At 37.3% G+C, this 26380-nt stretch overlaps 1 protein-coding gene across 3 annotated transcripts in view; it reads right to left on the bottom strand.

The window, feature by feature from the left end:
* Window positions 1-26380, bottom strand: part of LOC130087365 (transforming growth factor beta-1-induced transcript 1 protein-like) — a 252832-nt gene that overhangs the window by 13302 nt on the left and 213150 nt on the right. For all 3 annotated transcript variants that reach the window (XM_056253640.1, XM_056253643.1, XM_056253642.1), the window contains one exon: window positions 10069-10150. In XM_056253640.1, coding sequence (XP_056109615.1) covers window positions 10069-10150 — 82 coding nt within the window. The remainder of the gene's footprint in view (window positions 1-10068; window positions 10151-26380) is intronic.

The following is a 26380-nucleotide window of genomic DNA, read 5'->3' as shown; positions in this document are numbered from 1 at the left end:
TGAGGAATGAAAACCCTTGTTATGGATTTTAAAGATCTCCTTGTTTGCCTTCGAAACAAGAGATGAAACTTATATTGGAATAACATCTTCCAAATTATTTTCTGCTACTCTATGAAGAGCTGTAAATTAGAGCCTAAAGTTTTAAAAATCAGCAAAATGCTTTCTCCATTGTTTTATTGGCTTTGTTGCAACAAACTAGCAACACTTGATGAGAATGAGCAAACAACAGAATGAAAATTCTAAGTTTGTAAACAATTGGAAAACATGTGATTTGATCAATGAAAAGGCAGGTCGATGCATTTGTTTATGAAAACAAAGTTGGGAAAACAGGATGATATGATGCAACAGGTTAAAAAGTTAAGGAAACTTTTTGTTTGGCCAGAATTATACCTCAGCGCTTGAGGTCTTCTGCTACAAAGTAGAATTGCTCTTGATTACAAATAATTAAGAGGTGAGAAGCTACACTACTGTTAGAAAGTTTGGGGTCAGTAAGGTTTTTTATCATTTTTGAAAGAAGTCTTTTATACAAAGGCAAATCAAAAACAGTATTTTAAGGAAATTGTATTACAATTTAAAATAATTAAAATCAATATATATTCGTGACAGAACAGCCGCCTCCACCTGGTATCAGTGTCTGTAGTGCCTTGTCACCACCGCTGTTAAAGGGTGAGTGCAGTTCTCATCGACCAACCAGTCCAATCACGCTGGTGTCCCAATAGGTCCAGGAGGTGAGTGTAGACGGAAATCCCACATCACCAAGCCACGAGTTGGCGGACTCGTATTCCTGGCTGGGAAGCACACAATGCCGCCATCTGGCTGAAATGGCTGGGCCACGCTTGATGGGTAGATGAGCCACTCTAAGTTAGCCTCTGCCCTTCGTGCCCCTGACTGAAGTGGGGAGCACAAGCATCCGCCGGGAGCTTGATTCCCTTTACCTGGATCGAACCTTGCAGATCACTGCCTTCCTTCACTACTTCCCGGCACAGCAAGGGCACTGGATCACCTGTTTGTTTTTGAACACTATTAGCCTTTTTGGACTTTTTTATTTTTATGTTAAATAAACCCATCCCTGAGGCCTGATGCCACAAAGACTGTGTCTGTCTTGCTCATCCTGCCACATCATTTATACGTGTGATGGCAAAGCTGAATTTTCAGCAGCCATTACTCCAATCTTCAATGTCACTTGATCTTTTAGAAATCATTATAAAATGCTGATCTGGTGTTCAAGAATCATTTCTTATTATTAATGTTTAAAACAATTTTAATGCTTAATATATTTGTGGAGTCAGTGATGCATTTTTTTTTCAGGATGCTTTGATGCATAGAAAGTTTAAAAGAACACCATTTCTTTGAATTAGAAATCTTTTGTAACATCAGATAAGTCTTTACTCCCAATTTTGATCAATTTAATGCAGCCATGCTGAATAAAAGTATTAATTAAAAAAAATCTTGCTGACCACAAACCTTTAAAGCAGTGTAAGCCTAAACAGTATCCGATTCTCTGCTCAGACAGGGTGTGCTGATATAATAATATAATAATAGCCTGTTTGATCAATCTGTGGCGTAAGGTAATTCAATAAAAATTAGAGAGTAGCGATAGAAATTTAGCTGCTTTTGAGAAGGTTTGATGATTGTCTGAAGCCTGTATGTATAGAATTCTTTGGCTGATGGCGCTAACTCCACCCTCTAAGGCATCGCATCACCGATGACATATAAAGATGTGCTTAGACCATAATTCCTCAGATTTCTCTTCTTCAGGAAGATGGTTACTTTGATGTCTACTAATGCTGCAACTGATTTGGAACTTTGGGCTACCAAACATTCACCTCATGCAATCAGTAGCTTAATTGTGAGTTTTAAGTCACAAAACTTTGGTTTACTTTAGTAAACACAACCATAATGTCATGATTATGACAAAGTGTACCTCCATGGTGCATGTAGGGCCCCTTATATAGCCCCTTATATAGAGTTTCGGACAACAATAGATTATCTGTGCTTTTTTTAACAACAGTTTTCTCACTCATGCTCCGTGCAACGACAATCCAACCTGATCTCACGGCAATTCGTATGTAATTTACGAGGTGGCTAATTTGTACGAATTCATACAACCTCACTCGTACGATTCGTACGATATTTGCTAAATCATACATATTTTACGAGTTGCCCAATTCGTATGAATTCGTACGAATGATCTACCCTTGACACCGCCCCTAAACCTACCCATCACTGGGGTTTAGACAAATTGTATGAACCTCACTCGTACGAATTAGCCACCTCGTACTCACTCGTACAAATTCGTATGAATTGGTCGTGAGATAGCATTGAACAATCTCATAGCACAGGAGTTGTGCTGTAGTTCACATGAATCTAATGTTGTGGTTACAACAGGGTGTTGAGCCTCAGGATGGTGAGCCTTTTATGTTGAGTTACGTCCTCTACATTCCACATTTCAGGCGACAGAATGCGTCTTGCTGAATTCTACAAACTGTACAGCAGGGGTATACTATCTAGTTTTGGCATTGCCCACCTAACTTAAATTATGCTCCCCATGACATTCAGTTTTCGGTAGGCTCCTGTGTTGGGTTAAGAATTAATTCCTTGTTGAAGAAAGGATGCTAGTTCATGCATTCATGACCTCCAGACTGGATTGTTGTAATGCAATAATTAACAATCTACAGTTAGTCCAAAAAACAGCTGCTAGAGTTCTTACCAGGTCTAGAAAATCATATAACCCCAATTTTATCATTTCTATACTGGTTTCATTTCTATACCTCTAAGTTCTGTATCAATTACAAAGTATTACTAACCTATAAGGCCCTAAATGGTTTAGCTACTGTGTATTTAATCGATCTTCTATCACACTATAATCCATCACGCTTTTTAACCCTCTAGGGTCGACAAACGCATTGGTGCATTTTGGTGGATTTTTTTTCACATAGCAGCAAAATCGACTTTTGATACTCTGTCATTCATGGTCATAAAGATAAAAGCAATACATCATTCAAAACTGTAAAGGGTGACGCTTCAGATTACAGCCCGCGAAGTACTGTGTAATCAAAATGAATTTACAGTGTAACTTTTGGTAATTATAATGTACCTATTAAGTACTTACGTGTAAGTATAAGGGAACAATATGTAAAATTTTGGGAATAAAGGGGTAACAACCAGGAAAATGAAAAATGTATTTATACTGTAAGTATTTTAGAACTAAGGGGTACTTATTCTATTATGATACAACAATTTTACATTTGGGAGCAATTTAACGAAACCATAGACTGTGTACCTTTTTGTAATAATAGTGTACCAATACATATAGGCTTTTAAAAAATTACAGGGTACATATCTGTGCATTTATACAGTAATTATTTTAATAAAAGTACACTGAAAACTCAAACTATTGCAACTTTTGCTTAAATACTGGGGAAATATACTCTTGTTCCATGTAGTTACAGGGTAAGTGTGACATCTGCGGGCTGTAAATTAAAGGGGTGCTTATTACCCTCTTGTTCCACGTAGTTACAGGGTAAGTGTTACATTGCGGGCTGTAAATTAAAGCGATGCTTATTACCCTCTTGTTACATGAAGTTACAGGGTAAGTACAATAAAAATACAAACACACAATCTAATATGACTGACTCTGAAACCTTTATTTTTAAAAACAACTCAATTCAAAACAGATTTACAACACTTATTCGTTTAAAACTATTTTTTTTAAATGAACATTTAATTTCAAATGCTTAAGTCTTGACAGAAATTAGCACATTTTGTCCCCCTTTTTTCTCTTGCTTGGCTTCTTTCTCTTGTTCCTCTTTTCTTTCTTTCCACTGATGAATCTTAAGAATAAATCATGTCTCTTGCTATTCTGTATTATGTATTAAAAGAAAATACAGTACACCCAGAAATACGTCCCCACCATTTATTCATCTTTTACCCTCATGCCATCCGAGACGTGTACGTCTTTCCTTCTTCAGATTAACACAAATGAAGGTTCTTAGAAAAATAAATCATCTCTGGGAATACATATAATGCAAGGTCATGTGTTCCTAAAAGTAAACAGCACATACTGCAATAACTACAGTAATCCATATGTCCCCAATCAATGAATCAATGTATTCTGAAGTGAAACGATGTGTGTTTGTTAGAAAAATACTAATATTCTAAACTTTTTAAACTGTAGACTATCGCTTCAGACCAACTGTCACCAGCGTGTGCATGAGAGGATTGTGTTAATGCTTGACATGAACGTAATGTGAAATGTGACGTGAGAATGCCGAGAAACTCACGCAAAAGTCGGATGCAGTCAGTTTTTGTTTAAAAATAAATATTGCTCACAACAAAATACAAACAATAACAGATAATAACAATGAGAAACCAACAAGACCGGAGGAAAGAGACGCCAGTTCTCGTGCAAATTTCACAGCGTGCTTACGTCAAGCTTCATCTTGCGCTTCACAACGTGCTTACATTTACATTACTTACACATGCTGGTGACAGTTTGTTGGAAACGAAAAGATGAGTAAATTATGAGAACATCACTGGTTGTACTGTATTTTATTTTAATACATAATACAGAATAGCAAGAGACATTGGATACCTTCTCAACATAAATCAGTGGAAAGATTGAAAAAAGGAGAAGAGCAACAAGAGAAGGAAAGCCGCAAAAGAAAGAAAAACAAAAGAAGGACAAAACATGCAACTTTCTGTATTTGAAATAAATATAAATTAAAAAATATATTTTAGATGAATAAGAAGTGTTGTAAGTCTGTTTTAAATTAACTTGTATTTCAAATAAAGGTTTCCGAGTCAGTGATATTAGATTGTGTCTATGTATTTATTTTTACAAGGATCACTTTAATTTACAGCCCACAATGTAACACTTACCCTGTAACTACATGAAACAAGAGGGTAACAAGCATCACTTTAATTTACAGCCCGCAATGTCACACTTACCCTGTAACACTTCTCCCGCGACAAGAGAGCCAAACGGGAGCGGAGCTTTATCATCTTGAAGCTCTCACAGTTCACGTGTAGCCAGTTGGGAAGAGATAAATTTAATTTTATTTCTGTGATGAGCTTCCTATTTTTCTATGAAGTTAAAGACATTTGGTTTCATTATGTATATGTACACACTTCATGCAACATTATTGTGGGTAGTAACTATCAATTAAGGTGTTAAGTTCAAGTGGAATGCTTATCGGTGTTGCGCTATGCCTTTGGGGAGTGCGGAAGTTACATCAGCCTCAGACCGCGAATGGAGCCCACTCAAGCCCAACGGTCTCAGCGTTTTCAAGCCCGCCCGCTGCTACGCTCTAAAGCTCGCCATTCTCAGCGTTCTCAAGCCTGCCGGTCTCAGCGATTTCTAGCTTGCAGGCTGCTCCGCCGCCTTCCCGGAGGTAGATATTTTGTCTTTCATTCTCCCTGTGGTGGCTACTGCCATTTTGTGTGTTTGGGCTGCACACACCTCGCCTGTTTCTCCCGAGGCGGCGGCATTCTCTTCTGAACTTTGTGTCCTCTGATTCCCCTGTTACAGCTGCGGGTGCCATTTCTGAACACTCTCGGTCCCCAGATGTCTCTGTTACGGCCATGGGCGCCAATTTTTAACTCTGTGTTCCCTGAAGCCCCTGTTACAGCTGCGGGTGCCATTTCTGAACTTTCTGTGTCTCCAGATGTCTCTGTTACGGCTGTGGATGTAATTTCTGAACTCAGTGTCCCCTGAAGCCCGTTACGGCCGCGGGGGCCGTTTCTGAACTCTCATTGGCTACGTTTACAAGTACAACTTTTGTTTCAATCGGACTGAATTCATTCCGATTGATGAATCTGAATGTAGTTTTTACATGAACGTAAACATGTGATCGGGTTAAGGTGCGCGTTTATGTTACAAGCTTCAAATCGAAATAGATTTTATGACATGCGCACACTGCACGAATATACAGAGTTTCCCGCTGTTTGCACATACTAACTATTCTCCTACATTGGTTCTTTATTTGTTTTAAACAGCACCCTTAATATTTATCCATTTCTGGTCATAATTTGGAGTAAATGAGCATATGAACCGTTGTGCCGTGCTACTTATATTTATCAAGCAGTAAAAATGCCCCTCCGCGACCAAAACCAGTCGTCTGTGGATGAGAATCCGAAACAAGGACTGGTGGGACGTTGTCCTGCTCCACTTCACAGATGCTGAGTGAAAGGAGAATTTTAGAATGACGGGACACTCATTTTATATGACACTTTATTCAACAGGAAGAACTGCTGGTTCCGCGCGTCATACGTCATTATGCTATTTCAACGTCATTGCACATGTGCAGTTCTTTCAGTTTCGGTTTTCAATCCGATCAAGTGTTTACATGTTCTCTCGATCGGATTAGAAAAGAAAAAACCATCCCTTTCAATACGATCGAAATTTCATCTGGATCGAGCTCAATCAGATCGATTAAGGAGTTTACATGAAGGCTTTTCAGTCCGATTGAACCATCAATACGATTACTAATAGATTATTTGGTTGCATGTAAACAAAGCCAGTGTCCCCTGATACCTTTGTTGTGGCCACGGAGGCCGTTTCTGAACCCTCTTTGGTGCTATTACCGCCCTAGAGGCCGACTTTGAGTTCCCTGTGCTCTCTGTCAGCTCTGTTATGGCCACAGACACTGATTTTGAACCTCCTGTCTGCTCTGACACGACTACGGAGGTTCTCCCTGAACTGTTTGCCTGCCTGGACATGGCCACAGAGGTTGCCCTTGAACTTTCTCGCCCTGTTATGGCCATAAGTGCCATCCCTAACCTATCTATGCTCTCTGTTGTAGTTCTCCAGCTCCACTGTGGTGGTCCTCAGCTACGCCTTGGTGGTATTCAGCCCCACCAGCTACGCCGTGGTAGTCACCAGCTCCGTCTTCACAGTGGTGGTCCTCAACTCTGCAGTGGGGTTCTTCAGGCTCCTCTGCTCTGATGTGGTGGTCATCTGATCCGCCATGGGGATCTTTTGGCCCGTCTACTCTGCTGTGGTAGTTGTTTGTACTTTTCCCCCTTTGATTAGTCTACCCAGGTGTGTCTCATTACCTCGTTATCTTGTTAACCCTCTAGGATCGGCAAACGCGCCGGCGCGTTTTGCTGGATTTTCTTCACATAGTAGCACAATAGACTTAAATTACTCCGTCATTTATGGTCATACAGAAAAAGAAATATGAAAAAAAAGAATCTGTGAGATGTCTTTTATATGTGTCCACTTACAATCAAAACAAAACATTGTGCTTTTGTAAAATAAAGAAAATAAACTGTGTGTGCTTTCTGCCTCTCCGTCTCTGTGAACTTATTTTTCATGAGCATGTCTATAAACTGAAACAAAACTCAGCGATTACTTGTCACACATTTATGAGCAATATATCTTTATAAACATTTAAGTGTGTACTTTTAAATTATCTGATTCAAAACGAAAAAACCAACAAGATGTCCAGTTTCTCAAACGCTTGCTTATTAGTTTTGATGTGACCACACCCATGCGCGCAAAAGAGATTTCGGAAGTTTGGAAGGATCGAGTTTGGAAGACACGGTGTGAGCTTACATTGGATTTACCTCAGAAGAAGAAAAACCCGATTTGAAGACAAGAAAGATTTTAAGGTAAGAAATGTATTCTGATTTATATTAATTAGTGTTATTGTTGCATAAACTTCACATTGCAGTTGAACTGTTGCTAGACTAAAATGTATGAAATCGATGGAAGCATGTTGAAATATGTACTATAGACAGGCAGGCTACCTTTCAATGGGAAAGTTATATACATGTACGACACGAGGATGTTTTTATGTTCGATAATAAAACACAGCATGATATAAAAATAGGCTAGTATCAGTGTTTACTCTAATATGGTGAATATTATAATGTTTAGAACCATGTTTACTGTTAAATACTGTGTTTGTAACGAATAGAAACATTTGAAGTAACATATCCATATATTTTTTTCTAGTGTAGTGTTACTGAAGTGTTCCTTTTTAACGATTTATAGGCTGCATACTATAGGCTATTGTTATTATTATTTGATGCAGCCCTACACGTATATGCCTACAAGGCACAACAAATCTGGTGTTCATTATATATATATATATATATATACTGTATATATATAGTAATTTTTAAATCGCAATTTTAACCAGAAAAATCTAAAATGTATTCCCAAAACCGTGCAGCCTATAGTTTCTCTTGATATCAGCATGTTCACAGTTTTTTTTTTTTATGTTTTTTTTTTTTTTTTTACAGGAACCAGATGCCACTGAGGAGTCCTGCTGACTTAAACATTCACATGAGACTCTGTACATGAACATGGTAACATTAAAAACCAAACACCTTGGAAATGACAGGTATGTACTATGTTTCAGGAATGTCACAAAGGTGTGTGACTGTTCAAGTCTCTGTCTTTAGATCAGTGTGTTCAATAATGGGCTTTTTTGTCCTTTGTTGTGTGTCTTTGGATTATGTTGTGTTGTAAATAAATCCAAACAATCAAAAAGCCATTCTTTTTTAAATCTCTCCTCATTCTTTGTGCAAGGTACGTCATAATGATAGGGCCTGATAGCACCTGATAGGGCCATTATGGGAGGGTCTTTGTCTTTCTCAGGTGTGAAACACATCAATATTCATGATGATTCACACCTCCTCGCATAAAGCTTTCTTACACAAAACATGTCTTACAAATTTTAAATCAATATATTGTTTTATCTGAATGAGTATGCTGGATGATTTTCACAGAATTTTGAAGCAAATATTCTAGGCTAAGTGATACAATTTTCAAAAGACTTGTGAAGAAATAATCAGTATGGGTTTCATGACCTTATTTCAGTGACAATTTTTTTTTCACAAACCACGCATAAACATAATTATCTCAAAACTACAAACTTTTACATACATGCTGTAGCAGAGTTTGTGCTGAATACAGTGTAATCAGACTTTAGCCATGAAAATGTCACAAGTAACAGAAATAAGCACAAATGTCAGAGCATGTCAGAACACCTCCAGGGCCCAGAAAACATCTCACACCCCAGAGGGTTAAGCTTGTTCCCCCATGTGTATAGCCCTTGTGTTTAGTTACCTGTGTGCTTTGTTCCCAGTGTTTCTCCATTTTTTTTATGTACTTTTATGTTTGTTTATTAAACACTCCTCACACCTAGATCATCGCCTCTGCCTGCTCACTCCCAACATGACAGTAGCTATATCTGAGATCCTCCTCTTTATGATCTCTGATATCTATAACCCACTTAAAAAGCTTCAAATGGCCCTCTACCAAATTGGCACCCTAAGTTTTCGCAGTCCACAGCTCCGTGACTGGTAGCAGTGTGCTGCTGCGGACTTGGCAGAAGTGCTCATCAAGGACGCATAGAAGCCTCAAACTTAAAATGATTAATGGAACACTGTACGGTCTCATAGACTTAATGAATATGCACATATGATGGCTATTGTAAGTCCACAAGACCACAAGTTCACATGAGGTTGCCATTTGGGAAAGAGCTAATGTTGGCTACTTTTTGTTGGTAGCTTGTAGTGCAGCTAACTACTTTTTTTTATATGGTTGCTGGACTGAAATTTAACTGCTTCATATTATGAATATCTTGTAGCCTGATAGTTCAAATGCCATCTCAAGACTATAAATATTTAGTTATAATGCATACTGGATACATTGATAAAAGAGAAATAATCTCATTTATCACACAATACTGAAATGATTGATAATCGACCATAATTGTTTTTGTTTTTTTTTAACAATCATTTTTCTAAATCTATTAATTAATTGGGTAACACTTTATATTAAAGTGGCATAGTCAGATGTTACTACATGCACTTATAGTAGGTACATGTAGTAATTATATTGTAGTATTTAAAATTATAAGTACTTATATGAGCAAGTACAATGTAACTACATCAACTTAAAATAAAGTGTAACCATCAATTGATCTGCACATACTATTATCAATTCATCCACATGATTAATTATTAGATATATTGATATATCAATGAATTTCTTGATTTAAAAAAAAAAAACTCAAATATGGTCTGAAATCAGCTACCTTTATCACCCCTTACCTTCATCTCCAAATGGACAGCTGCATTTCACACAGCTAAAGCATTCTGGATGCCAGTTTTTGTCCAGCGCAGTCACCATTTTCTGAAAGGTAGAACAATAAGGGCAAGGTAAGAAAAAAGCCAGATAATACACAAAGCTATGGGAGTTGATACTGATTTACAAATAAGGATGAACAACTTCAAACTACACATTTAGGGGGAGTAATGCCAAAAACAATGTGCTTTATGAGAAAACACTCAACAAATCTGTAATCATTTCTCTGTGTTCTAATGCTGTATTCCCTTCTTTCTTTTATGGACCACAAAAAGGATAATTTAAAAAAGAAATGTCCTACTCACGCTAATCCATATAATGGAAGTGAATAGCGACCAGCATCAAGCTTTTTAAAAAAGACACAAAAGTATCACAGAATGATCGCATGCGACACGTGTAGTATATTCCAAGTGTTCTGGGGGTATACAATATATGTCACATCCATAGTAAGGCAGACAAGGCAGATGTTAAACAAATAACAAGTTTATTGAAGTGCAGAGTGAGCGATGCAGGAATAACTTGAGTGTGATGATGATCAGCAGGTATGGTGAACACTTAACTGACGGTGAACACAAAGTCTTTGCAGAATACTGACGAACTCGATGACAAGGAAACCTCAGGACAACAGGAAAGTATCTTCAGTTTGGTTCACAGGTAAGATGAGTCTGTAGTGTCGAGAGACGAGACCAGACACTAAGGTGCAGGAAACTGTGACTGAAGTAGTGAGTGCAATCATGACGTGCAGGTGCCGGTGATTAGAAATCAGGTGATTGTGATCTGGTGTAACGATCGGGTGCAGTGGGCGGGAGTGATGACGTGGATGGCTCCGTGACAATATAAAATTTAATGTATTATTTTATTTATAAAAAATTCTGGCATTGGTCTTTGCACTGTTATGCAACATGTGCGTTCGTGTGACTCTATAAGCGCCACAGTTCACTCCGTCTCGCCCAGGCAAAGCACACAAGTTGTGAAAAATCAAAAATACAACATGAAATACAATGCCTAGAAATCCCGCAAAAAGTATACTTTCTTCAATGAGTTAAATATCTCTGGACCGGAACTCTTTTTGTCTGATGACAGTCAGAATGAGTTGACAGATGTGAACGTGATAACTTCTTGTTACGACGAGCACAATGGATATATTCACCTCAGAGAAGAAGGTTCATGGATTGTATTTGGTGTCACGTTGTTGAAGCACCAAGAATAGCAGTGCCGCAATGAGAACAGTGTGGAAAACAAATGTAAGGTCACATTAAGATTAGTTGATCCTCTGTCGTTTTCATATAATCGCATGAAAAATATTGATATGTCAGAGCTGGATCCTGTGAGGCCCCTGGACATACGTCTTGGGAGATCCCCCAACACCTGCCTTCCCTATAGTAGCAGACTTTTGTCCTTAAGTGAGGGATAAAAAAAAAAGTTAATTATGGCTGTTCTCTCATGACAACTCTCTGAGAGATTGGCATGGTCATGGTAATGGTAATGGATATGGCAATGTTAATGCATTTGGTCTTGGCGGAACAAATCTGCTATGCCGCTGCTGCTGCAGAGCAAGTACAGAGACTTGCTACTACCAATACATTCACAGATCTATACAGGTGGAGCTACAGGCTGATTTCTGAAAGCGTGCTGTAGACCAGCCTTTCTCAAAGTGGGTGCCGCGGCACACTGGGGTGCCCCCTGACTTTGTCAGGGGTGCCGCCAAAAAATTACGTAGGCTAAAAATATATATATATTTGAATTTACATAAATACATTCTTCTTCTTTTTAAACATATGAACGTATTAATAAAATTGTAAATTAATTTTAGATAAATATATATATATAAAATTAACCATAAAAATCCGTCTCAAAAGACCGAAGCAAGACACACACACAACTTGACGCAAGTGACGCAACCCATAGCACCGCGTTATAGCAACAACACCGACCGCGCGAACGCGCGTCACACAGCAACTGCAGGCTCTGACAAACACACATACAAACTATACTATACTTCTGCATAACGTGTCTCTTTTTACAACAAAAATGTGAATTCTGCCGGTATTCAGACAGTCCCATGCATACAGATACAGATCCGGCCTACAATCGCCTACGTAGGCGAAATTTGTTTGACATTTCTAATCGTAAACACAGCCATGTTGAAGCCTGCAGTAATGTTTTTCATTGATGTTATGGCAGTCCACTCTGCTTATTGTTTTTCGAGAATCTTGCACTCCTGTTTGTCATTGTGCACGAAACTTCATGCCAATAAATCATCAGAAATATTGCTGACTTGTGCGCGTCTCAAGTGCACTCTTTACGCTCGTGCTAATGCCTGTTAGTTGTCTGTGGATTTGCCTATATTTGGCGCTGAAAATGGAAACGTCTTTAGACATGGAAAATCGATTTTACAATCGATTCATTTTATGTCTCAAAAATCGATCAGGATTTTTTTCACAAAAGTGATAGCCCTGTAAAGTTGTTATTATTATTGTTATTGTTATTTACAGTTCGTATTATGCTCTGTTCATTACTGTTCTGTCTAAATAAACAGGACATTTGCATTTACATTTGGGTTATGCAGTGTCTTTAATTTATATTTTACACTGGGGTGCCTTGAGATTTTATGCACTTTTGAAAGGTGCCCCGACTGAAAAAAGTTTGAGAAAGGCTGCTGTAGACTGCTAACAGCAACACAACCGGTATTTGTTTAAATGTTAAGCCGCAACTCATTGACCGCTGATGCAACAGCAACCAATCAGCTGCTCTATGTAGATTATGATGCGAAAGCAACCAAATGAGTAAGGACCTATCAGCCTGTGTCATCTAGAGTTTCATGCCAGAACTAGGTAATTCTGTCATGACAACTCTTGGAGCGATTGGGTTGGTAATGGAAATAGATATGGAAATGTTAATGTTTTTGGTCTTGGCGGAATAGTTTTGCTACGCAGCTGCTGCTGCAGAGTAAGAACCGAGACTTTCTAATGCCAATACTGTGGTGAGCAGGACGGCCGAGGGACGTGAGAGAACGTTGCGAGGCCGGTGGTGCGATTGCTAATGAGCAGCACCTGTGAAGCACACCGGTCTCGCATCTCTCACGGAGGAGCGGAAGCATAAAGGAGGAGCGACGGAGTGGATGATCGAGAGAGGAACAGGCCTGCTTTTGTTTGTGTTTTGTTTTATTTTATTTTGGTAGCCAGCAGTCGTCCGTGAGGGGCTGCTGGCAGGTAGTTATATTTTATTTTGGGTAGCCAGCAGTTCCGTGAGGGACTGCTGGCAGGTATTGTGTTTATTTCATTTAAAATAAAGTTTTCTTTTGATTGTTCTCCGGTTCCCGCCTCCTTCTTCCCTGAACCTTGCTACAAATACATTCACATACATTGCAGTGAGTATGTAAGACATGCTGCTGCTGCACATGTAACGTTCATAAAATAACCCCCCAACAAAGCAGGAGACAAGACATTAGAAAAGTGCAGAGCTCTCCCCCACGCAAACATCTTTTCCAGATATTTAAAGGCTGTACAGCCAATGTCACAGTTTCCCAGCTGCTCTATACTGGAGCACAGTTGTGCAACAGGTGAAAGAGACTATTGCTATACATTTGTAAAGCCCTTTTCACCCTGCACAGATGCACAGGTTAACCCTTAAAAACCTATAATATTTTTGGGGCACCTGGCTCGTCTGTACTTTTCTTTGTTTTTCTAGCCCATTCTAGCAGTCAGCATCAAGTGCCATATACAGTATAATTTTAAACAGGAAAACCTGAGGTTTCCGTCTAGCTCATTTAAAGTCCAAGTTTTACATTTATTTTGTCTGAGAATGGATGAAATTAACAGAATTAAAAATAAAAAAAAACTCCAGCAAAAACTTTGGTGTTCCCTTTCGAGGGAACTCGCGATGCGTCACTTGACGCTTTGGGAACGCCCCCAGCGTGAATGCGTCTGAGCATCAATGTCAACTAGTCCAATGGAAAGAATGAGCGTCACGGGCGGGTGACGTCATGACCAGGAAGGCATAAGAGCACATCCGGTGAAACGCGGCATTAGCTTCTGTGTCTCAGCAAGCGATCTGTGTTACTCTGTCTCTGTCTATTTATTGTTGTCTGTTCGATATTATTGGGAAGAGTTATGGCGAAACAACTTTACAAACTCTGTGCTTCTCCCTGCCCGCGTTATTTAACGGGTGGGGACACACACGAGCTTTGTGTAGTTTGTTTGGGAGTGGAGCATGCGGTATCAGCCTCCGAGGGGGCTGATTGCAACATTGTGAGAAGCTTTCGCTTCGCATGCTCCACTCCCGACTGTCACTTTTCGAGGAAAGTGGCCAGGCTCGCGATCCTCGGGGTGCAGGACACGCGTCTGCCGAGGCAGCGCGGAGAATGCATTCCTGTGGATCGCGAATAGGATCTCGTTACGGGGTTGGAGACGGGTCCGCGGATCTTATCTCCTCCCTTTCCACGAGGGATCCAGTGCTCTCTCTCCGGTCTCGGAAGCCCGCGCTGCGGTCTCTTCCGCCCGGGGAGAGAAATCAATGCTTCAGTGCTCTACCTCCGAGGAGGTAGATGTGCTGGGCATTGAAAGTGTACACAATCATGGGGGAAGTGGATTTGCCATCTCTTCCCCAGCGTATGAGAATTATATATAGCCTATATATATATATATATATATATGATAGTTTATATATTATTTATAAAATAAAGTGTATATATATAAAGAATGTATATAAAAAAATATATATATAATAATAAGCTGGTGGAGGTGTTTTACTAAGGCTGTAGATAAATTAAATATTTAATGGCCAGCAGAAATAAGGAGCACTCGTCCTTAAAATAAATTGAACGAGTTTCCTTCCCTCTATTTTTCCACCTCCATCACGGGGCCTTCCATTTTTCCCGATCTGCACAGCGAGCTGTCTAGATCATGGAAAAAGCCTTACTCATTTTTTAGCCCCACATTCATGTATATTCAGATATTTGGGGGTTAAGAGAGCATGGCTATGGGGCAATACCCCGGGTAGAACAGACACTTGCGAGCTATGTCTCCCGGTTCAGTATCGTCCCTGAAGGCGTCGGCTTCTCTCACTAAACCATTAAAGAAAACTATTTTTTAATCTAGTGGGAAAAGCATATATGGCAGTGGGTCTAGCACGAGCCTGCTTGCACACTATAGCAGTGCTGCAAGCATATCAGGCTGACCTGCTGTGGTATTTGGACAGAAGTGAGGGAGTTTGGCCCGATGGGGTTTGAGAACTCCGTCGGGCCTCAGATTTATCTCTCAGGGATGGCAGCCAAAGAAATGTGGTCACTGAGAGACACCTCTGGCTCAATTTGATGGGAATCATGGAGAAAGATACAAGATAATCTCTCCCTCGCTATGTCCAACCCACTGGGGCTGCTGGGCGTGAGCAGCTCCAGCCGGCTAGTTTCTCATACACAACACAGCAGCCAAAGCCTTCAAAGCAGAAGCCGGATCCGAGGACCGTTCTTCATGCTGAGAAGGCTGCGGCTCAAAAGAAAAGGTCTGGCGCCACGGCGTCAGACCGGTGAGGGCAGCCCCAACCGGGGTGGAATGGTGTACACCTCATTATACGGTGCCCTTTCCATCTCTGTGCCCTCAGGGGACCGTTCTGCCAACCCCGCCACCCTTGGTGCTTCGGGGCGCAGCGTTCTCCAGCGAGCTTCTGGCGCAGAGTCAACTCGACATTGCGTCGGACTCGCGCCCTCTGAGGGGGGTTCGAAAACAGTCAGTTCGGGTGGTTCCTGCCAGTATGTTTCAGGTCCCTGAACTGGCTGTCTTTATTACACCAGAGGCCAGCCTCGAGGGGCTGGTTCCCTTGGTAGATTTTCTGGCAGCGCGGAAGCTACTGCCAAATATATCTCTGTGGGTAATGGTAATCTCTCTGGTAATGGAGCAAGGGGTAAAGGCCCTGTTAGCAAAGAAAGCTATAGAGCAGGTGTACTCACCCGACATTGCGTCGGGTCTTTACAGTCGTTATCTCATTGTTCCAAAAAAGAGCAGCGTCACATACTAGATCTTCGTCTGTTGGAGTGTTTGGTGCTGGAACTCAAGTCCAAGATGCTGACACTCAAACAGATCGTGACTCAAATCAGATCCGAGGACTGGTTTGTCACGATAGATCTAAAAGACGTATACTTCCATATCTCCATCCTCCCTCAGCACAGGAGGTTCCTGAGGTTTTCTTTGGGGCAAAGAACACCAGTATCAGGCACTTCCTTTCGGTCTAGCTCTATCACCCCGCACATTCACGAAGTGTATAGACGCAGCTCTGGCCCCGCCAGGCTGCAGTGTATACGCATTCTGAATTGCATAGATGACTGGCTGATTCTAGCGGAATCAGAACAGTTAGCGGTTCGGCACCGAGGTGTCGTTCTCGTTCATATGCAGATGTTGGGGTTGAGGCTCAATGCCAAGAAGAGTGTGCTTTCTCCAGTACAGAGAACCACTTTCCTTGGTGTGGTATGGGATTCAGTGACGATGCGGGCCACTCTGTCGCCCGTTCGTGTAGCTGCTATCCTATCAGCCACAAAAGAGCTGAGGCTAGGCCAGTCACGCACTGTAAAACAGTTCGAGAGACTGTTGGGTCTTGTGGCAGTAGCGTCCAACGGGATACCTTTTGGCCTGCTGTACATGAGACCTTTGCAGTGGTGGCGCAGGACCAGAGGGTTCTCCCCGAGGGGAAACCCACTTCGTATGATCAAGATCACGCGGCCGTGCCTTCGTGCCTTGGTTATATGGAGGAAACACTGGTTCTTAACCCAGGGTTCGGTGTTGGGAGCTCTTTGCCATCGAGTTGCTATCTCGACAGATGCTTCCCTCACCGGCTGGGGAGCGGTATTGGAAGGCCGCTCAGCTTAGGGCTTGGGAGGAGTCATCATCTCGCTTGGCACATGAATTGCCTAGAGATGATGGTCGTCTTCAATGCGTTGAGACATCTCCTCCCAGACCTGAGGGGCCATCATGTGTTGTTCTGAAACAGTGACTGTTAGGCCTCAGGGCAGCGGCGTTCAATGTGATACCCTTTGACCTGCTGTACGTGAGACCTTTACAGTGGTGGCTCAGGACCAGAGGGTTCTCCCTGAGGGGAAACCCACTCCGTACGATCAAGATCACGCGGCAGTATCCCCGCGCCTTGGTTATATGGAGGAAACTCTGGTTCTTGACCCACAGACAACACGTTGGTGGCCTATTATTTTGGTCCCTCAGGAAATTACGCTGTCTGAGGGCAGTGTATATTCCAGGGGGGCCAGAATATTGGAGCAGACACCCTGTCGAGGCAGGGGCTGAGGCCAGGGGACTCCACCCCGAGGCGGTGGAGCAAATATGGGAGTTTTATGGCCAGGCAGAAGTGGATTTGTTCTCGTCTCAGCATACGACGCACTGTCCACTCTGATTATCCCTCACTCAACCAGTCCCCTCGGGGCTGGTTGCTATGGTGCAGACGTGGCTGAGGCTACGTCTGTACGCATTTCCCCCTGTTGCTCTGCTCCCAGGAGTTCTGGAGTGATTCCGCCAGGATGGAATAAGCCTATTTAGTAGCACCACCCTGGCCGAGCTGAATTTGGTTTGCGGACCTAATTTTTCTCCTCGACGGACCTCCCTTGGAGGTCCCGATCAGGAGAGACCTTCCGTCTCAGGCAGGGGATGCAATATTTGGAAACTGTGGGTTTGGCCTCTGAGGGGGCCCAACTCATAGAGAGTGGTCTCTCAACCGAGGTTGTTGAGACCATTCTAAGCTCCAGAGCTCCCGCTACGAGGAAACTATATTCACTATTTCGAGAGTTTTTCACTTCTTGGTGTTACCAGCGTCAGTGGGATCCGGTTAACTGTTCAGTAAACACAGTATTCGAGTTTCTGCAAGAACGCTTTGAATCAGGTCTATGTCCTTCCACGCTTAAGGTATACGTGGCGGCCATTGCGGCTTTCCACGCCCTGGTGGGTAGTACATTTTTGGGTCGAGACCCCCTGATCACTCGTTTCCTTCGTGGCACTTTGAGGCTGAGGCCTGCAACTTGCACTAGGGTGCTGGCTTGGGACCTTGCAATAGTTCTAGAAGGCCTATCTGGGGCTCCCTTCGAGCCCTTAGATTTGGTCTCAGAGAAGTTCCTTTCTTTTAAGACTATTTTCTGCTAGCTATTTCGTCCCTATTAGAGTCAGACCTTCAGGCCCTTTCGGTCCCCACCTGCCTTGAGTGCACCGGGGATGGCCAAGGCATTCTTACCCGAAACATGGATATGTTCCAAAGGTGCCTTCCATTATTCCGAGGCCTATTGTGCTGCAGGTTTCTGTCCTCCTTTAGGAAAGGCTGAACCTCTTGTGTCCAGTGCGAGCACTGGATACTTATGTTCATCGGACATCTTCAATGAGGAAGTCCGACCAGTTATTTATTTGCTTTGGATCACCTAAGAAGGGTCTTCCTGCTTCTAAACAGACGGTTAGTAAGTGGATAGTCGAGGCTATTTCACTTGCATACGAGTACTCTGACCATCCGTGTCCCTTGGTGGTCAGAGCTCGCTCAACGAGGGGTATGGCGGCCTCTAAAGCCTTGTTATTTGGGGTTTCTCTCCAAGACGTTTGTGATGCGGCAGGCTGGTCTTCACCGCTCACATTCGTCAGGTTTTACAGTTTGGACCTGGATGCTGCCCCAGGTTCTCAGGTGCTTAGTGCTTAGTTCCAACAGACTGACACTCAGGTACTTGGAATTCTGGCGTTTTGGGTATTCTCGTTCCCAAAGCGTCAAGTGACGCATCGCGAGTTCCCTCGAAAGGGAACGTCTCAGGTTACTACTGTAACCATAGTTCCCTGAGAAAGGGAACGAGACGATGCGTCACCCTGCCCTACTTCCTGCATCCCTGTGATCGGCTTGCTTCGACTTTTTGAAGCTAATGCCGCGTTTCACCGGATGTGCTCTTATGCCTTCCTGGTCATGACGTCACCCGCCCGTGACGCTCATTCTTTCCATTGGACTAGTTGACATTGATGCTCAGACGCATTCACGCTGGGGGCGTTCCCAAAGCGTCAAGTGACGCATCGTCTCGTTCCCTTTCTCAGGGAACTATGGTTACAGTAGTAACCTGAGACGTTTTTACTGTGAACTCAAACAGACCTTCCTGAAGTTTAGTTTTTTTTTCCTTTAGAAAGTTAAACTTGGTTGTTTTAAACTTCCAGGTGAAATTTTGTCTACATGTAACAATCCCTCAGCAAGTTATAACCATTTATTATATTATTTTTCTAGGCATTTTTGAGTAAAAACAGGTGTATTTCAAAATTACACATTCTAAGATGTGTCCGAAAAAGTTCAGGGGGTAAAGTAACTATATAACTAGATTAAAAAGTTAGTTGATTAAAGTAGTTTAAAGTTTTAAATAGTTTAAAGTTTTAAAAAAGAAAGATTAGTTTAGAAAGGAAGAAATAAAGAAAGAATAGTTAGAAAGAAAGAAAGAAAGATTAGTTAGAAAGAAAGAAAGAAATATTAGTTAGAAAGAAAAAAGAATAAATATTAGTTAGAAAAAAGAAAGAAAGATTAGTTAGAAAGAAATAAAGAAAGAAAGATTAGTTAGAAATAAAGAAAGAAAAAGATTAGTTAGAAAGAAAGAAAGATTAGTTAGAAAGAAAGATTAGTTAGAAAGAAAGAAAGATTCGTTAGAAAGAAAGAAAGAAACAAGAAAAGAGCGATTAGTTAGAAAGAAAGAAAGAAAGAAAGAAAGAAAGATTAGTTCGAAAGAAAGAATAGTTAGAAATATTACGGTAGTTATAAAGAAAGAAAAGTTAGAAATAACGAAAGATTAGTTAGAAAGAAAGAAAGATTAGTTAGTTAGAAAGAAAGAAAGATTAGTTTGAAAAAAGAAAGAAAGAAAGATTAGTTAGAAATAAATAAATACAAATTAGTTAGAATGAAAGAAAGATTAGTTTGAATGAAAGAAAGAAAGATTAGTTAGCAATAAATAAATAAATAAATAAAGATTAGTTAGAAAGAAAGAAAGAAAGAAAGACTAGTTTGAAAAAAAGAAAGAAAGATTAGTTTGAAAAAAAGAAAGAAAGATTAGTTAGCAATAAATAAATAAATAAAGATTAGTTAGAAAGAAAGAAAGAAAGAAAGATTAGTTTGAAAGAAAAGAAAGAAAAGTTAGAAATAACGAAAGATTAGTTAGAAAGAAAGATTAGTTAGTTAGAAAGAAAGAAAGATTAGTTTGAAAAAAGAAAGAAAGAAAGATTAGTTGGAAATAAATAAATACAAATTAGTTAGAATGAAAGAAAGATTAGTTTGAATGAAAGAAAGAAAGATTAGTTAGCAAGAAATAAATAAATAAATAAAGATTAGTTAGAAAGAAAGAAAGAAAGATTAGTTTGAAAAAAAGAAAGAAAGATTAGTTTGAAAAAAAGAAAGAAAGATTAGTTAGAAAGAAAGAAAAAAGAAAGAAAGAAAGGTTAGAAAGAAAGAAATATTAGTTTGAAAAAAGAAAGAAAGATTAGTTAGAAAGAAAATTAGTTTGAAAGAAAGAAAGATTAGTTAGAAAGAAAGAAATATTAGTTAGAAAGAAAGATTAGATATATAGGTAGACAGATAGAAAGAAAGATTAGTTAGAAAGAAAAAAGAAAGATTAGTTAGAAAGAAAGTTAGTTTGAAAGAAAGATTATTTAGTTAGAAAGAAAGAAAGATTAGTTAGAAAGAAAGAAAGATCAGTTAGAAAGAAAGATTAGATAGATAGATAGGTAGATTAGTTAGAAAGAAAGATTAGTTAGTTTGAAAGAAAGATTAGTTAGAAAGAAAGAAAGATTAGTTAGTTTGAAAGAAAGATTAGTTAGAAAGAAAGAAAGAAAGATTAGTTAGAAAGAAAGAAAGATTAGTTAGTTGGAAAGAAAGAAAGATTAGTTTGAAAAAAAGAAAGGAAGAAAGATTAGTTAGAAAGAAAGAAAGAAACAGTTAGAAAGAAAGAAAGATTAGTTAGAAAGAAAGAAAGATTAGTTTGAAAAAAGAAAGAAAGAAAGATTAGTTAGAAATAAATAAATACAAATTAGTTAGAATGAAAGAAAGATTAGTTAGAAAGAAAGAAAGATTAGTTAGCAATACATAAATAAATAAAGATTAGTTAGAAAGAAAGAAAGAAAGAAAGATTAGTTTGAAAAAAGAAAGAAAGATTAGTTTGAAAAAAAGAAAGAAAGATTAGTTAGCAATAAATAAATAAATAAAGATTAGTTAGAAAGAAAGAAAGAAAGAAAGAAAGATTAGTTTGAAAGAAAAGAAAGAAAAGTTAGAAATAACGAAAGATTAGTTAGAAAGAAAGATTAGTTAGTTAGAAAGAAAGAAAGATTAGTTTGAAAAAAGAAAGAAAGAAAGATTAGTTGGAAATAAATAAATACAAATTAGTTAGAATGAAAGAAAGATTAGTTTGAATGAAAGAAAGAAAGATTAGTTAGCAAGAAATAAATAAATAAATAAAGATTAGTTAGAAAGAAAGAAAGAAAGATTAGTTTGAAAAAAAGAAAGAAAGATTAGTTTGAAAAAAAGAAAGAAAGATTAGTTAGAAAGAAAGAAAAAAGAAAGAAAGAAAGGTTAGAAAGAAAGAAATATTAGTTTGAAAAAAGAAAGAAAGATTAGTTAGAAAGAAAATTAGTTTGAAAGAAAGAAAGATTAGTTAGAAAGAAAGAAATATTAGTTAGAAAGAAAGATTAGATATATAGGTAGACAGATAGAAAGAAAGATTAGTTAGAAAGAAAAAAGAAAGATTAGTTAGAAAGAAAGTTAGTTTGAAAGAAAGATTATTTAGTTAGAAAGAAAGAAAGATTAGTTAGAAAGAAAGAAAGATCAGTTAGAAAGAAAGATTAGATAGATAGATAGATAGATTAGTTAGAAAGAAAGATTAGTTAGTTTGAAAGAAAGATTAGTTAGAAAGAAAGATTAGTTAGTTTGAAAGAAAGATTAGTTAGAAAGAAAGAAAGAAAGAAAGATTAGTTAGAAAGAAAGAAAGATTAGTTAGTTAGAAAGAAAGAAAGATTAGTTTGAAAAAAAGAAAGGAAGAAAGATTAGTTAGAAAGAAAGAAAGAAAGAAAGAAAGAAACAGTTAGAAAGAAAGAAAGATTAGTTAGAAAGAAAGAAAGATTAGTTTGAAAAAAGAAAGAAAGAAAGATTAGTTAGAAATAAATAAATACAAATTAGTTAGAATGAAAGAAAGATTAGTTAGCAATACATAAATAAATAAAGATTAGTTAGAAAGAAAGAAAGATTAGTTTGAAAAAAAGAAAGAAAGATTAGTTTGAAAAAAAGAAAGAAATATTAGTTAGAAAAAAAGAAAGAAAGATTAGTTAGAAAGAAATAAAGAAAGAAAGATTAGTTAGAAAGAAAGAAAGAAAGAAAGAAAGATTAGTTTGAAAGAAAAGAAAGAAAAGTTAGAAATAACGAAAGATTAGTTAGAAAGAAAGATTAGTTAGTTAGAAAGAAAGAATGATTAGTTTGAAAAAAGAAAGAAAGAAAGATTAGTTGGAAATAAATAAATACAAATTAGTTAGAATGAAAGAAAGATTAGTTTGAATGAAAGAAAGAAAGATTAGTTAGCAAGAAATAAATAAATAAATAAAGATTAGTTAGAAAGAAAGAAAGAAAGATTAGTTTGAAAAAAAGAAAGAAAGATTAGTTTGAAAAAAAGAAAGAAAGATTAGTTAGAAAGAAAGAAAAAAGAAAGAAAGAAAGGTTAGAAAGAAAGAAATATTAGTTTGAAAAAAGAAAGAAAGATTAGTTAGAAAGAAAATTAGTTTGAAAGAAAGAAAGATTAGTTAGAAAGAAAGAAATATTAGTTAGAAAGAAAGATTAGATATATAGGTAGACAGATAGAAAGAAAGATTAGTTAGAAAGAAAAAAGAAAGATTAGTTAGAAAGAAAGTTAGTTTGAAAGAAAGATTATTTAGTTAGAAAGAAAGAAAGATTAGTTAGAAAGAAAGAAAGATCAGTTAGAAAGAAAGATTAGATAGATAGATAGATAGATTAGTTAGAAAGAAAGATTAGTTAGTTTGAAAGAAAGATTAGTTAGAAAGAAAGATTAGTTAGTTTGAAAGAAAGATTAGTTAGAAAGAAAGAAAGAAAGATTAGTTAGAAAGAAAGAAAGATTAGTTAGTTAGAAAGAAAGAAAGATTAGTTTGAAAAAAAGAAAGGAAGAAAGATTAGTTAGAAAGAAAGAAAGAAACAGTTAGAAAGAAAGAAAGATTAGTTAGAAAGAAAGAAAGATTAGTTTGAAAAAAGAAAGAAAGAAAGATTAGTTAGAAATAAATAAATACAAATTAGTTAGAATGAAAGAAAGATTAGTTAGAAAAAAGAAAGAAAGAAAGATTAGTTAGAAATAAATAAATACAAATTAGTTAGAATGAAAGAAAGATTAGTTAGAAAGAAAGAAAGATTAGTTAGCAATACATAAATAAATAAAGATTAGTTAGAAAGAAAGAAAGATTAGTTTGAAAAAAAGAAAGAAAGATTAGTTTGAAAAAAAGAAAGAAATATTAGTTAGAAAAAAAGAAAGAAAGATTAGTTAGAAAGAAATAAAGAAAGAAAGATTAGTTAGAAAGAAATAAAGAAAGAAAGATTAGTTAGAAATAAATAAAGAAAAAGATTAGTTAGAAAGAAAGATTAGTTAGAAAGAAAGATTAGTTAGAAAGAAAGAAAGATTCATTAGAAAGAAAGAAAGAAAAAGAAAAGAGCGATTAGTTAGAAAGAAAGAAAGATTAGTTATAAAGAAAGAATAGTTCGAAATATTAGTTATAAAGAAAGAAAAGTTAGAAATAACGAAAGATTAGTTAGAAAGAAAGAAATAAAAAGTTAGAAAGAAAGAAAGATTAGTTAGAAAGAAAGAAAGATTAGTTAGTTAGAAAGAAAGATTAGTTTGAAAAAAGAAAGAAAGAAAGATTTGTTAGAAATAAATAAATACAAATTAGTTAGAATGAAAGAAAGATTAGTTTGAATGAAAGAAAGAAAGATTAGTTAGCAAGAAATAAATAAATAAATAAAGATTAGTTAGAAAGAAAGAAAGAAAGATTAGTTTGAAAAAAAGAAAGAAATATTAGTCTGAAAAAAGAAAGAAATATTAGTTTGAAAAAAAGAAAGAAATATTAGTTAGAAAAAAGAAAGAAAGATTAGTTAGAAAGAAATAAAGAAAGAAAGATTAGTTAGAAAGCAATAAAGAAAGAAAGATTAGTTAGAAAGAAAGAAAGAAAAAGATTAGTTAGAAAGAAAGAAAGATTAGTTAGAAAGAAAGATTAGTTAGAAAGAAAGAAAGATTCGTTAGAAAGAAAGAAAGAAGAAAGAAAAGAGCGATTAGTTATAAAGAAAGAAAGAAAGAAAGATTAGTTATAAAGAAAGAATAGTTAGAAATATTAGTTATAAAGAAAGAAAAGTTATAAATAACGAAAGATTAGTTAGAAAGAAAGAAATAAAAAAGTTAGAAAGAAAGAAAGATTAGTTAGAAAGAAAGAAAGATTAGTTAGTTAGAAAGAAAGAAAGAAAGAAAGAAAGAAAGAAAGAAAGAAAGAAAGAAAGAAAGAAAGAAAGAAAGAAAGAAAGATTAGTTTGAAAAAATAAAGAAAGAAAGATTAGTTAGAAATAAATAAATACGAATGAAAGAAAGATTAGTTTGAATGTAAGAAAGAAAGATTAGTTATCAAGAAATAAAGAAATAAATAAAGATTAGTTAGAAAGAAAGAAAGAAAGATTAGTTTGAAAAAAAGAAAGAAAGATTAGTTTGAAAAAAGAAAGAAAAAAAGGTTAGAAAGAAAGAAATATTAGTTTGAAAAAAGAAAGAAAGATTACTTAGAAAGAAAATTAGTTTGAAAGAAAGAAAGATTAGTTAGAAAGAAAGAAATATTAGTTAGAAAGAAAGATTAGATGTATAGATAGACAGATAGAAAGATTAGTTAGAAAGAAAAAAGAAAGATTAGTTAGAAAGAAAGTTAGTTTGAAAGAAAGATTATTTAGTTAGAAAGAAAGAAAGATTAGTTAGAAAGAAAGAAAGATCAGTTAGAAAAAAAAAATTAGATAGATAGATAGATGATAGATAGATAGATAGATAGATAGATAGATAGATAGATACAGAGCCGATCCGCCCTATACGCTCACTACGCAAGCTGCGTAGGGCCCCGCAAATTACTCAAGGCCCCGCCTCCCCCTCGTGTCATATTGCGTCAATTAATGTTTACAACATCAATGACAAAATGAAGCGAAACTATCCTTCTGGTCACAAAAAGAGGGGGGAAAAACATGAGTGAATTGCGGAAACAACAATCAGGTAAACTTGTGTTCTCTCCTCTCCAAGTTTGATGTCAGCAAAGTAAAGTTAAGTTTTTGTGCATTTCTATTGTGTTTTTTAAAGTGCAACGGCTCGGAAAAGATAACCGCGTCGCGTGTGTTATCATACGTTCATATGCGCGTGCACGAAATGAAACGCGCATTTTTCAAGCAGAAATATATGTGGAGAGAGACCAGACATACTGTAGCCTACAATATTTGGGCCTGAATGATGACACTCCTCATCAAATTACACATTATACATACTTTTAAAACAAGACACTGATTATCTAGTCTCAGTCAATGTGTAGTTAAAAACTCTAAACAACTGCTTATGCAAGATGGAAAGCAATGTATTGACAATTTGACATTGATTGACTATTGATTTATAGGATATATTGAATTTAAAATGTTGATTAGCTGGACATACTGGTCAATATGGATGCACATCCCTCAGTAAATAATAACCATAAATCAAGAATTGCTTCAACATGCATACTAAAACAAACCTTTAACATATGGCAAGCCATTTTAGCTTTTATTCATTCACAGTTTATGCATTTTTTATATCAAGAATTCATTTTTTTTTTTTACTATTTGCAATGTGAATTCTTGATTATTTTTTACTAGTAGGGCCCCTTAGTTACATTTTTATCTACCAATGTCTATTTCTGATATCAGGAATTACATGTTCACTTGTACAAAAGTTAATTCTTGATTTCAATGATGTCATCACTCACAGGGATTATTGATATCTGCAACACAATATTCACTTGTTATCTTAATATTCTATAGAAAATACTCTATTCAATAAATATCATTCTGTTCTATATTATTGTACTTATTCTTTGACTGTTTGGTTTAAAGGAGGGAGGATTGTATTGGGAGAACTGAAGTGTCAGGTGTGACTGTGGCAATGGCAAATGGTTTACATAGCTCACGGCTTCACGGGTCAGGTAGAGGGCCCCTTAGCAGAATTTAGCTTAGGGCCCCAGGGAGGTCAGGATCGGC

The sequence above is a fragment of the Rhinichthys klamathensis genome, unplaced genomic scaffold, assembly GCF_029890125.1.
Source record: "Rhinichthys klamathensis goyatoka isolate OS25496 unplaced genomic scaffold, OSU_Roscu_1.1 h1tg000108l_1, whole genome shotgun sequence".
Taxonomy (NCBI): Eukaryota; Metazoa; Chordata; class Actinopteri; order Cypriniformes; family Leuciscidae; genus Rhinichthys; species Rhinichthys klamathensis.
Note: the sequence above shows the minus strand (reverse complement) of the source record. Positions and strands in the feature narration are given on the sequence as shown.